Raw genomic sequence first — 14,178 nt, 5'->3', positions numbered from 1 at the left:
TGCGCCGTTTCTGTAGCTTTAATGCAAATGAGCTGCTGCCCATTGACCAATGAGCTGTCAGACTGAACCACAGCATGGAGGAGAAGGGATTGTTGCCGTTTGCAGACTCCTGGAGCTCTATATCTATATAATATAATAATAAAGATCAGAATAATAATAATAATAATAATAATACTATATATGGGTATTTATATAATATTATATCTAATATCATGGTCAAAGGCTATATGCGCCTCGGATGATATTATGAATCATAAAGACTGCGTCTGACGTCTCTGGCACCTCCACAAGTAAAGACTCGTAAAGGGGGATATCTCGGCCATGGTAGAGAAGAATTGGGGGAAAGGGACTTTGGCCTTGACTCTCTGAAGTCCATGAACCACGACATGGAGGAGAAAGGGATTGTGGTCCGGGAGCTGAGCTGCCGGGCCGCCGCCGAGCTCCCCGTGCCGGAGCTTCTGGACTGCCGCCAAAGCTTCGGCGCTAGTCTGGCCGCCGTCGAAGCTTCAGCTGCAGTCCGGCAGCTCCGGCGGTGTATAGGCCTACTCCGGGAGCTGAACTATTTCCAGCTCTCTGGGACTAACAGCTTTCCTTGAGCACTTTTTTAGCACTTGTTTGTTTTTTAACCACGCTATGCAAATTTCAGTCGAAAGTAGGCCTACAAGGGCTCTTGCACATAATAATGCTTCTACATACAGTAGCCTACATAATTCATTGCATGGAAATTCCTATTCATGTGTCGTGATCCGCACCAAACCTTTCTTCCTCCATAGAAATTGTAGGGATTGGCGGAACGATACTGCAGGAATAATTTATACTCATAAGCTTCTCATTTGGTATCGATTCCTTGAAATCAGATATCGATAATATAATTATATCAATACAAAGAGTGGGCTGCATCACTTAGAATCGTGTTCACTGTTCAGGACTTAAGTTGTGTACAATGTTTGAGGTGGGAATCATGGATCTATAAAGAAATGGGTGGGAATGAACGAATTATCCGCCCTGACGCCTCGCTGGCCCTTAGCTTTCTTGACTGCACTTTCAAGTGCATGACTGTGGAAGCCTGTGTGACGACAACAGAGCGCGCCCGCGCACACTCACAACGCTGCCGCACGGCCCGCATCCTGCAGCATCACACTTGTGTGGTGCCCGTGGTACTCTTCAGCCGTCGATAAACCACTCGTAGGATAGGCTATTTGTGACAAGAGTGTGCCATACAGCAGCCTTACGAGTAAATTATTCAAACTTTTAAATACAACACACCCTGAGAGTTATAAGCGAGAAAAAGATACCTCGGAATTGTTGCACAATCAGCTCCAGTAGATAGGCCGTTTTGGCAGGAGAGACGGCCAGGCAGAGGCGAAATCGGCTTAAGTGAAAATGATATTGAATAAAAAAGTTTGGTATCGCCCATTCCAGCTGAACGTCAGTGAAATGCACCCCCCTGTGGTCCAACACTACATTCTAGCAAACAATTGTTACGGCAAGATATCTTGCAGCGAGGCCTTTATGCAAATTATTCCAATATCCACTTCAAAAGTCCTTATCACATCAGGCAGTCATTTCTAATGTTTTCGTCATTGGAAATGTCAATGGGGTCAGTTTACGTTCTGTGAATGTGTAGACTATGAGCTGAAAGTAAGTGTTTGTGTGTGCGCTTGTTGTTAAGGGTTACTATCATCCAGAGAGGAGTTCCTCCGATCGAAAGATGAAGGGATCTCATGTGAGGAGAGAAGTGGTCCATTGCCAATAAAGCTCTGGGAGATGGGACGATACCAGTTGGTTGCAAGCGGTGGTATTTGCCAAGGATTCAGGTTGAACATGTAAAACCTTGCAATTGAAATAAAACGGTAAGCAAACGTTATATGAACAAAGTATAGTACAGAGTATGAGGGAACAAAGAAGTAATCAAATGCTGGGCAAGAGCTGGACGTTTAATTTAAACAAGCTTCCATTTGAGTTGAACATTTTCCTTGCATGAACTAAAGTTAAGTTTATTGATAATGGTTTGTACCCCACACATACACACACGTTTTATTAACATGAGACCGTATGTAGGCTTTTAAACCGTTTGTTTCAGTAAACATATTCATTTTTTCTCATGTCCCAATTATGGAAATCCCTGTTCCTTATTCCACCTCTTGATCTTGATATCTCAAACATAAGTTAATTTTGCGTGTTATTTTTCAGTAAATTGAGAAAGGGAACTCTTACCAGGCGTCAGACAAAACCTGGAGAACAGGCATGTGTTTTACCGACTTACTTTTATTAACTTCATAGCCATTGTCACATTTACATTATTGTGCGGGATTAGTATCTATGAAGGAAATAAGGGAAACAAGTATTTAAGAATCTTTTAATAAACCAGTCCGCCAATAACAAACATGTCACGTATTATCCTACAAGTATACTAAAACCGAATAAGAATTATATATTGTACATGTACACGAAAGCTGAATAAGAAGTTAACAGAATGTTCTGAAAAGAACAACCAACGTCTGACTTCTCCCCGACATACTTTGAGATCATAATGGCATGATGGTATGGCTGCATGTCTTCTAGACGCTCCACCTCTCCGTCCTGGCCTCCACCGACCTGACCAGATCCTTCCCCATCACACTGAAGTCCTCCACGATGGCCTCCACGTTGGGCACACTATGCGCCTGCTCCCCTTTCACCTCCACACGCCGCGCCTTTATCTCCGAGGTCTACGTGGCGAGACAGAGCAGTCAGTACTGGCCTTCAGCCGTAGTTGGCATTATAATATATAAAAAGTATGTCTTAAGCGGCTGTTTTGAGAATTTGGGAATTGTATAGAGAGAGCGAGTGGGGAAAGAGCACATTTTTAAATTAAACCACCCCAAAAACATGCACTCCCTCTCCTCCCACCCAATGTTACAGCAATTGAAATGATAACCCTATGTGGGCCCGAGTGTCGTTGACAGGCAAGATGGATAGCTCAGATGGAAGATATGAGCAAGGAGAGAGGTTCAATTTAAGTAACTACTGCATAAAGGCAGTAAGCCATTTCAGGCCTTGATTTACAGTGATTGTTCAACCGCGAGGGGGAGTTATGCAAACCCTGCATTCTGTTGGCTTATTGCTTAATTGGCTCATCCAAAGGCCACCCAGAACGTTGAAGGTTCTCACAGAGAACGTCGCTCCCGAATAGCTGGCGCATGACTATGCCAATTCCAAACCGTTGACACTCAAATTGCAGCTCTGAAACTGTGCCTACTGCACCATATGACAGTTTAGTAACTCATATCAGCGATGGTTGAAATGTGCAGCTCCCTCTACTACACATTGGGGGTAGAGGCCAGCTTCCGCACTTACCTTGAAGGGCACTGGTTTGAAGGCTTTGGGCTTCCACAACACGGCGATCACCGTACCACCGTAGGGGTCACAGAAGAACAGGGCCAAGTCTCCAAATGAATCCTAGAGGTCAGATTTAAAAGAATAAATAAAAAAAAATAAGAATAAAGGAACATTTGCTTGCCTGCTTCTGCTGATTAATAAAAAAGTAAAAAAAAAGTGTGAATACAATTTACGTACACTAATTAATGAAAGGTTTCCTAATATTGTATGAGAGTTAACGGCACAAAAATTTCCAAGGAAACGATCACACATCTAATTGAATAACTATAAATCTATGCTTCCCTGTGCATAAAAACTCATTTGAATATCAAAAGTTGGATGCGTGCATGTAAACATGTACTAGTTAAAGTAAGCAAAAGACGAACCCTGAGCTCTGACAGGTAGAGAGCGACGGGGTTGTAGTCTATGACGGGCATGGCCCCTCCAGGAGTGCCCGCCTTGCCTGCCTCGGTCCCCCTGCTGAAGACCACCAGCGGAGGGTCCACCGCCTGCTTGAGCAGGGGGACCTGCTTGGGCAGCAGGTGGATCAACACATCGTAGGCGTCTAAGGGGGCACGCATTGCCACCTGCACACAACAGCAACACACAATTAGGTACCCTAATAGATTACATTTGAAAAACACACAATAGATACATGGGAGAGGAGAAAAACGATTCGAGAGCTTTCATTAATGAGGCGCCATCCTTCACAAGATGGAGCTAGTGTTGTGCGCTACGACTTCTGCAGGGCGACTTCTCCGTTTGGTGCGAAGGCATCTTCACATCAGCCAAGTAAGTGGGCACCTCGGACACAGTCAACTTTCTTTCGCACCAGTTGTCCCATTTTGACACCGGAGTCCGACTCCATGATGCAGTTGTTTCGGTGTCTGTTTTGAACCAACCTTGACGTCCTGTATCTGGGTGCCGTCCTTCAGCTGGGGCTCCAGAACCTTGAGGCTCTCCGCCGCCAGCATCACCGCCCGCTGCATCATCTGCAGGACAAAGCAGCGAGGGGCCAACATCATCTCCAAACATCTCCGTAGCAGTCACATGAGTGTCATGCATGTGACAGAAAACCATTGAGTTGAAATCAATGTTTCAAAGAGACCATTATGTACCTTTATTGTATTTTAGATGGACACTATTGGCTCAGAATGACACCACGGTGTGCCAATTTAAAAGTCAATGAAGCACTTAAAGATCTGTCTGTTATAAAAAAAAGAGAACGATTTGAATGGACAATTTTTCCCTAAAGTGCTTTTCCCAGAAAGGACCAATTAACTGAGATGTAATGACCACGTGCCAAACTCTGTCCTTGTCGGAGTGCTACATAGGACGACAGCAGTATATCAACATGCATTTAAAAATATACTGTTTTATTGAGAATATCTTTCATCTCGTTGTCAAATCCTTTATCCTCATAAAGCGTGTGCAGGCAGGTGACCTCCTGTCTAAAGTTCTCCATTTTATTAGCCTTCAAGAGGCATTCAGAGCAACTTTTACAGACTCCCATACCATTCAAGTGGCTACATCTGCTTTCAGAGGCGAGTCAAGGAGGCTGAAACTCCTCGTTACAAAGGGGGTTTAATTGGACTCTTAATAACCACCACAGTGTGACGCATCAGTCCGTACGTCACGCAGGGCCAGAGACTTCCTGCCGCTATAAAGAATGACGCTGGACGGAGGGGACTCAGTGGCTTCCAGGGGGGGCTTGGAGCAGGAAATGAATGTGGGTCAGCTCCGCAGCCGCGGGGGCCGCTGGCCACTAGGCCTTCTCTGCGTGCTCCTAGCCGCCGGCCGCCACGGCCATGCTGATACCGAGGAGCTCAGCACCAGATATTCAGCTCATTTCCCCGCCGCGCTGGACCTCGATGAAAGACAACTGGTGAGCGGAGTGGGTTGTTATGGCGTTGTTGGGCGTGTTTGGCTTTGAGATCAGGTTTATCTTGGGAACATTATAAACAGGTTTAAAATAGTGAGCAATGAGGAGCTCTTCATTGTACGTATTTGATGGGTTGAACGCTTTGGCCTTTGCAGATTTATGTGCCTATGGTATGTACCCCCACTCAAAATCAAAGCAGGACTGCAACCATTCTTCGGACTTAGAATTTATCTTATGTTGACGTTTATATGGTGTAACCAAGAAAAATGAAGGTATTCTTGTTGACAACATTTGCATTTTAAATAGAGCAATTAGGCGCGTGCTTACTTTAAGGACTATGATGCTTTTGAATTAGACGAATCGTTTCAGCACTAGACCTTAATAAGTAAGAGTCTCTTTGAATGCGTCACACCAAGGACACAGATGTGGAGCTGTCGGGAGGATAATTCACTGGTAATAATTCCCGGCAACGTGGCCGTCTCTCCGCAGTGTGCCCCGGGGGAACTGTGTGCCACGCGGAAAGGCTCAAGGATCGGAAAACTGTGTGACTGCTTTCTGCCGAGGACCTGCAATACTCTTTTACACCGCTGTTTGTGAAGTCCAGAGTCATTCATTTGTGTCTGATGTGAAGCCTCTACGAGAAGCTTCAGATCAAATAGTGACTGTTTCCCAATGACGGGACCTCAACACAAAGTTATGGGATGGCCTGTGCATTTGATATGAAGGGTTTGCCGTTTCTGTTGTCAGCATGTGGATGCATCATATCTGTGTCGATGTGTGCTTAACATAAGTGGAATCATCCCAAAAGAGGTTTCATGTTGTATATCTCATGTACAGATTGTTATATTGCTGCATCAATTGTCTAGTAATGCGATAGCTAACTAACCATTTATGGCCCAAAACACCTATTTTTCTTCCTAATTGTAAATATGTGGTCCCTCTGTTTTAGGTCATTTTAACTGTGCATAAACGGCGGTGCGCCAACATGTAAATAAAGCTGTACTGTTGGGGGTTGTCCTGTGACTGACCTGAACGCTAGGTTCCCGCTTGGTCCACAGGGACAGCTTCTTGTCGCTGGGCGTGGCTATGAACATGACCGGCAGGGAGTCTCTGCCTGCCACAAAGTCGTTCTTGATGTCCGTGTAGTCGGCCGCTGCAGGTGAGGAGGAGGCGACGACACAGTGTTAGACTCTTGGGGGGGCCAACCACCCCGAATCACTCAAACCTCATAACGAGGCACGGGTGAAATTACTTAAAAAAGAGCATTGAGGTATGTGCATGTGTGTGTGAGTACATGCCTGTCAGCTTGCTGTTGAGGTTAACCACCAGGGGGTTGTTCCTCCAGTCGAAGGATGAAAGCAGGCGGAGGAAGCGCAGGAATCCCACCTGAGGAGAGCTGCGGGCAGAGGGTCGATAAAAACTCAGTTCACATGACTTACTAACGAGGCAACCACAAAGGGAGGAGGAGGGAGGGGAGATCGTACCGGGGGCGGGCGGGCGGGGACAAGGGAGAGAGAGAGAGGGAGTGGGTACCTGGGGGCAGTGAAGGGGGCGGGGTGCAGGAAGAGCGAGGCCACCAGTAGGTCGGCCGCGTCCTCCCTGATGTCGTCGCTGAGCAGCTGTGCTCCGAGCCAGCGCTTGGCGAGGCGGCAGACGGCGCCGAAGCAGGGGTGCTGCTGCTGGAGCCTGTGGACACGCTCGGGTTAGGGTACATTTGAAGACAACAAGTTTAAGGCCCTGCCCCAAATGCTCCCCCTAGATTTGAGCCCTAACTCTAGATTTTGCGCGTTCCGGCAGAGGGGTAGGGAAGAAAAGGGAGTGCTGTTTTCCCCCATACAATCATCCCATGAACGCTAGCCAGCTCGGTAGCTAGGGGCACTCTAAACAAGTGTTCTTGTTAATTAGAGAGAAATGGGACTGGGCCTAAACCTGCGCCCATTATGAAAGGTTTCTCACTAACGACCTCTAGTGGTCTGAGTTGTAGCTGCACTTATAGCTATAGCATGGGACTTCTGTGAGAGATCTTCTAATAGTGGGCGGGCGGGGAGGACAATCTGCCTGGATGGATGGATTGACTTGGGTTTCATCTTGAGAAGCCTTGTAGTGCCAAAGATCATCAATGGGAGGAAATAGCTGCAGCGGAAGAATTATTGTGCAGGATCCAACACTGCAATTGCTTGAAAGTAATGCATTGCACGCTGAATTCTGCTTGAAACCTGTGGCTGTTGAAACAACCGTTTAACAAAAAAAAGGCATCAGACTCGGATCATCAACATCATTGGGGCGGCCCGGGGCCCCAGAAGGAGCCTTACCCGTGCAGGGTGCTGGTCAGCAGGGGCCGGTGCACGGTGGCCAGCTCCAGGGCCTGGGCGGCCTCGTTGTCCCGGACCACCAGCAGCCCGTCGGGGCCCACGCTCTCCCGCAGCACCTGGGGCTCGCGGTGGTACGCCACGTGGACGCGGAAGGCGTAGCCGTCCTGGGGGAACACGTGGAGAGCAGGGTCAGGTCGGAGTCAACGTTTTGGATGAATCGTACATCAGGTCCAGGGGAGGGTGGATGTACACCCCATAATAAGCTGCAAACCTCTAGGATAAAATAGCTGCGGTTACCTATGTTTGAGATGACAATTACCCTTCCCAGTATCATCATTACCTTAAACCTATTGGCACACGAACAGATGTTTGACTTGTCCAAAATAGAGTGGAGTCCAATCCAAAGAAAGTGGAGGAATACAGCCCTGCTACATTCGCTTTGCTCCATTTAATGCCATTTTATTAAAAAAATAAAATAAATTGCGCTCTCTGTACTAGTGTCACTTGCCATTTGCTGCACTGCATGCGTTTCTAATAAACCAACGGTAGCGTTGAAGGCTTAGCATTCTAGCATTGTGAAAGAAAATAAACAATCGAATGTATCCCACGGCCATGAAACAGACAATTCACATTCACACAATTCACTCCGATTTTTTTTGCCGTGCTGCAGGGCGTACCTTCCAGACGTCCAGGTGGGTGGGGCAGGGCCTGCAGGTGTAGCAGTGCTCCTTGGTCAGCAGCTCCCCCAGGCTGATGTGAAAGGCCGCCTTGAGGTGGCGGATCGCCACGCGGTCGTGGGGCCACTTCCCGCTGCCCTCCATGTGACACACCACTACAGGGTAACCAGGGTGACCGTTAAAGAAAACTTTGTGAATTGCACTTAAACCCTCTTTACATTAAAATGTTTTTCTGTATTCATAAAGTCAGGCAAGAGCAGTTCAAACGACACAAAATCACAATAACACAAATATACTATTTAAAATTGGATTGCATCTTAGAAGGCGTGCATATGTGAGATGTTGGGTAAGCTTTGTCTTCAAACCTCAAAGAGCAAGTATGACATTGGATTACTTTCTCAAACGTACCTGTGATGGGTTCGATATAGACCGGGCAAGGTTTACCCTCTTTGGGCAAAAGTGATCGGGAACTCTTTTCTTTACCAAAGAAAGAGTAGTCCAACTTCAGGGGTTTCGGGGGAAAGACCTAGAAATGCCATAGTTCATGACACCAAGTCCATAGAGCATAACACTCATAATATACACATATATCCATACACACAGCAACAATAGCACCTGCTTGTAAACACGCTTTAGTATACTGAAAGAAGTTTAGATTGATTAGATGATCAGATGTTAATGTTGTGAAACATAATCACAGTGTTGTGGAACAATCACAACCATGGCAGGGCTTACCTGTGTGTATCTGAGTGCAGGGTGTGCTCCCTGGACAGCAGTGACAGACAGGGGTAGACCTTCTAGCCTCCACAGCTTCCTACTCAAGTCGTCGTAAGACTGAACCACCTTTAAACTCTCTTCTTCCCCAGTACTAGGCACCTTCGAAAAAATACATGAATACAATTTGTAATTGGAGGTTCAGCTTGTTTTAACAGTGAACACAAAAACATATACTTGGCAGACAATCATAGACAGACACCCTCTTCTGGACAGTCACAGAAAGTACAAAAACAGTAACCGTACATCGTTGCTCATTTGGATGACATCATCCATCATGGCCCCAACGTATCTCACACAGGATTCTGGAATATCTGCATGACTGTTAGGGGAATAAATCAATTATTCAAAAGGCTTTATTCAAAGCAGTGGTTTAAATGGCTTAAATTAATGTATAATAATAGGATAGGAGAAAAGGATTAAGTTACAGCTGTAGCAGGTGAGTGACAATCTGCCTGGGAACCAGCCGCTTCTCACAGGCGCTCTCTCCGGTCCAGAGCACGGCCTCTGTGATGGCGCCGTCCTGAAAGCGGCGCAGCTCGGAGCGCGGGCCCCACAGCTTGCGAAACTCTGCCGCCTGGGACAATAATGTAAACCATATATTAATGACAACCATAATAATGGCCAACGAGTGCATAAAGAGAGCCTCAGAGTGCCGAAATGGAAACATTATTAGACACTTCTAGTCTCGCGCACACACCTTGGGACTGTCTGCAGGCGGGCCCCTCTCCAGGACCGAGGCTGCGTAATCGGGCCGTAAGATCAGGCCGAAGGAGAGCGGAGGCTGGGCTTTGTGCTTTGGGGGTTCAGCCTCCACCGTCCACTACAAAACCAAAACAAAGTCAGTGAGATGTCGTTCAAGCACATGCTTAGCTTTACATTAGGCATGAACCCTAACCATAACCCATTCAGTGACCTGATAGTACTAAACAGTGCTTTTTAAACGAGAACTATGGAAGGAGCGGACTGAGTCACGCGTGCATTATCATTGACCCCGAGAACGACAGTACTGCTGACCTCTGGTTCCGGTGAAAGGGAGTGGGTCAGGAGGAGGATTCGCTGGCCTAGTCCCTGTTGGAGGAGGGACAGGATGTAGGGCAGCATCGTGCGGACATAGTTCCCACTGTGGTCCATCAGCTCACTGAGCAGTTTCAGTTTCTTACAGCTGGCTTGAAGCTTGACCAGCTCCAGGAGTCTAAACAGGCAACAAACAGGATGTAAACAAAGGGGATGGCCGGAGAAATGTGTGCACAATGTGAAGGTGGAAACACGCCCGAAACACGTTGACGTCGTTATTGGCGATGTACAACAGATCCTGTTTTACAGTTTTGTGTAGCATTTCACTATGCTGGATCAAACTAGATGTATGTAGACGCTACGTCAGAGATACCTCCCTGCAGTATTTCCAATGGATATCCATGACAACAGTTACTGTAGACAATAACCTGGTGGTTAAAGCAGGAGAAGGCCGCCTAGGGGATGTGGTGACTTTCCTTCCGATCATATCTGAATAACTGTCTTAAACCACAATAACAATAATAAAAAAAAAACGCCTACTGGAAATGTGGTCACAAACCTCTGATCATATCTGAATACATCCCTTGAAGCAGAATAATATTAAAAAGCCTACTGGAAGATGTGGTCATCAACCTCTGATCCTATCTGAATACAGGCCTTGAAGCACAATAATAATAATAATAACATAACAAAGCCTACTGGAAGATGTGGTCGCTGCTCCTCTCCAGGGGCTTCGGAGTCATGAGGAGGGCATGGAATCCGTTCACCGTGGCGTCGTCCCAGAACTGCATGGACAGGGAGGCCTCATACTGCACCTGGGTACACACACGGAGCGGAGGTTTGACCCGTCGCTTTGAGGATTCATCCCGAATAAACCCAAGTGTGTGACAATCAAAGAGAAACAGCTAAAGGCCCACCTGTTTGTAGGTGCACTCTGTCATCTCAGCACACAGGTTCAGGTGTCCAGAGGGGTCGACAAACACAACCTGGAAGGCGTCCTGGAACTCAGGCAGGGATGGCTGCAGGGAGGGCCGGGGGAGAAGAGTCACACATAGGGCTAATGCGTGTAATATTCACTGCAATGGATCACATCAAAACAAACGCAAAGGAATAACCTATGCTTGGAAATGAGATCACTACCCAAAACATTAGATACTGCATTTTTACCTCATGATTTCAGTGTCAATGTGTGTTCATGCAAAGCCTATGAAATACATATCATATACCCATATATAGTATACTATAGATATTAATACAAATATTTTCTGGTTCACTACAATTATTTGATTTCACAATATGGTTATTTTATGTGAAGGGGATCTTCAGGGGTGAAGATTGAGAACAACAAGCAAAGTGTCTTCACTGCATCACTCACTGCAGTTGAGTCTGGTTTCCTCGCTAGGGTAATTGCAGTCTCCGTCAGGTCTGTGGTAGCTAGAAATTAACATAAAAAGGCATGGATCATGAACCAGCAGACTATTGAAAACAATTACAAATAATTCCATATCTCCAATGGGATTTCAGAAATCCCATTGTCTCACCAAGAAAGTGCAGCGTGTTTCGGAGCAGCTGATAGGCCGTCATGTTGTTGTTGACTCTGTGTTTACTCAGAAGGTACGCCAAAGTCATGGAAGCCAGGAAGCCATTGAAACATCCCGCGCCCTGTGGGGAAATCATGTAGGATCAATGCAACAGTGAGACCACCAATTCATTTACATGATTCATACAAACCAATTACATTTATTTACTCTAAATACCCATTGTGGAGCTACAATACATTCAATATTAAAAACAATAAATCAAGTAAACAATATTTGTTTCTCCTGCACACCTGGTCGAGTTCCCTCTGCCGGAGCCAGACTTTGATCAAGGCCACTCCTTCGGCAAATGCTGTACACTGAGAGCTGACCGCGGAGAGGAACTGAAGGTGGGCTCTGGGCAGCATGTCCCCTAGAACTGAGCTGTTGTAATGTGGCGTGGGAGGTTCTGGGCTTTCTACACATGGAGGCAGTGAGACCATAGAAAGAGAGACAAGACGGATTGAGACAAGGCCTTGTTTTACACAAAATAAATGTTAATTTCTAAATTGAATGACTGATGACAACCCGGCAATGTATAGCCTCAGAATGTTGAATCACTAAAAAATATATAATAATGAGCATTTGGTGACCCTAGCTTAACCATTTGAAAGCAGTAACCTGGATCTGAGGAGTCCAGGCCGGTGTACCACTTGGTCCGGATGTTGTTTCTCTGCGGGTGGAAGCGGCTGGGCTTGAAGTATCCGGGTGGGAGACACGCATGGAGACGCACCGTGAAGTTGCTTGACTCTTTGCCTGAAGAGGAGAGGGACAACAAACACAAACACTTCAATACAGCCATTAAAGAGCACAGCATTGCACACCATTACAGAAACGCACATATTAAATATAATACAATAGGACACAACCACACAGGTTCGCCAATATTAATAGTTTGAATAGATTTTATTGTACAAGACAGTTATAAACTCCTGAACGGCTCTTTATTCCCTGAAACCGTTATTGCAAGCCATTTCTAACATCTGTAAAATAGTTCTGAAGATATGCGAACATTTTTCCTTTGTCTAATGAATTGCTTTAGAAAGCAACAATGCACTCCTGCAAAATATAATTATGAAACTCCAGAAATACCTGAAGGGGTCAGCAGCAAAAGGGGCCTCAGGCGATTCCCGTGGAGGCAGGAGTAGCGCATGCTTCCGATTTCAGCTGAAGAGGAGAGATGCTGAGCCAGGCCTGCCAGGTAAAGCGCCCTCTTCCTTGGGTATCTCTGGTTCATATCGTCCTTGGTTTGCAGGACTTCCTGGTTGAGAGAAAAGGCGCATATTTAGCTCATCAGTGTATCGTGTCACTGTATTGTGTCACTCTATCTGTGACTATCAAAACTCATGTCTGCCAATACTCAAGGCACAAATGAGTGGTAGAACTAAAAATATCTTACGGCCGGGATGGTGACTGCAAGGTCCACAGTGATGCGTGGTTTGATGCAGGTGCCCAAAGGGTAACTTCCTATAAGATCCACAGATGCTGGTGGTGCCATTTGGAATTTGCCGGCATTTTCTGCAGGCATCATGATGAATGGGACCTTCACTGAACCCGACAGCCAGGACAGGTCACCGAGCTGGACACACAATCACGCGTATGCAGGAATGTTAACAGAGGGTTAATGGTGAAAACTGCAAACACAAAGTATAAGCACAATCAGAGGCCGTTGAAGATACATACCTCAACTTTTGGAAAAGAGGGCACACTCTGCAGAGCTTCTGTAACGGTCTTGACGAAGGAGTCGATTTGTTTTTTTCTACGTTCACTCAGGGCCACTTCTTTCAGCAGCTCTTCCATCTGCGTTCAGTGAATACGGATGTTGACTGTCAGTGAAGGTTTATCTCAGTGAAATGTTACTAAGAGTATGTTTATTGCAGTATATATTTAAATTCACTGTAGCATATTTAACAAGAGACATTTAATTGCGTAAAAATAGCTAAATAGAATGCAATAATGCATTTAAATACATGGTGGGTGATTGTTGACAGCATACCTGCATTTTAAGCAGACTGCAGTGGAAGAGGCTTTCGGCCTCTTTCAGCTGGTTGAGCTCTTCCACTGTCGGGGGTTTGTACAGCTCAGTACGGGAGAGCTTCACTGGTCGGAGGACGGCGTCCTGCTCCCCCTGGTCCTCGGGTTTACTACGCTTGGCATTCGCAGGAACACCATTGCCGTCCTCCTTGGCTTGGGACGAGTCTGACGGAATCATCTGTAAAAAAAAAAACAGGAATAACATTTAATAAAACACTGTATAATAACGAGATTGACTCCCAACATTACATGCGTTTAGAGTCCCTCTCGGAGGTTTCACCACAAGCCTGGTTGAGCGTTTGGGTATCAAAATATCAAGTATATGTACATTTTAGTTTATTCTGCGTTTTATCCTTACCTTGTCTATGTCTCTTTCTGCGATAGTATCGCTTGTGAATGCTAATGTATTTCAATTCTGTTCAATTATTGGTATTCTCCAGTTGTGTTACAATTCGGACTTCCGAACATTGCGTTTCACATGTGCAGAGCAGAGGGTCATACAAACGTGCGTGCTAAACATTTGTCGATTGGTGCAGACGCCGCTT

At 46.0% G+C, this 14,178-nt stretch overlaps 1 protein-coding gene across 1 annotated transcript; it reads right to left on the bottom strand.

The window, feature by feature from the left end:
• Positions 1 to 1,797: 1,797 nt before the first annotated feature.
• On the bottom strand, positions 1,798 to 14,151 carry nol6 (nucleolar protein 6 (RNA-associated)). The gene is made up of 26 exons (XM_056592880.1): positions 13,992 to 14,151; positions 13,596 to 13,811; positions 13,283 to 13,399; positions 12,999 to 13,178; positions 12,692 to 12,860; positions 12,221 to 12,355; positions 11,854 to 12,017; positions 11,564 to 11,684; positions 11,398 to 11,456; positions 10,940 to 11,041; positions 10,722 to 10,837; positions 10,023 to 10,200; positions 9,706 to 9,828; positions 9,434 to 9,582; positions 9,252 to 9,327; positions 8,967 to 9,107; positions 8,640 to 8,757; positions 8,232 to 8,386; positions 7,555 to 7,718; positions 6,776 to 6,928; positions 6,541 to 6,638; positions 6,271 to 6,395; positions 4,263 to 4,352; positions 3,747 to 3,947; positions 3,340 to 3,441; positions 1,798 to 2,711 (listed from the first exon to the last, which is right to left on the bottom strand). The coding sequence occupies exons 2-26, from the start codon at positions 13,809 to 13,811 to the stop codon at positions 2,562 to 2,564; spliced, it is 3,402 nt and encodes a 1,133-aa protein (XP_056448855.1). The 5' UTR covers positions 13,992 to 14,151; the 3' UTR covers positions 1,798 to 2,561.
• Between the last annotated feature and the right edge of the window lie 27 nt (positions 14,152 to 14,178).

The sequence above is a fragment of the Gadus chalcogrammus genome, chromosome 6 (genome assembly GCF_026213295.1).
Source record: "Gadus chalcogrammus isolate NIFS_2021 chromosome 6, NIFS_Gcha_1.0, whole genome shotgun sequence".
Lineage (NCBI taxonomy): Eukaryota > Metazoa > Chordata > Actinopteri > Gadiformes > Gadidae > Gadus > Gadus chalcogrammus.
This window is presented reverse-complemented; position numbering and strand designations above follow the sequence as displayed.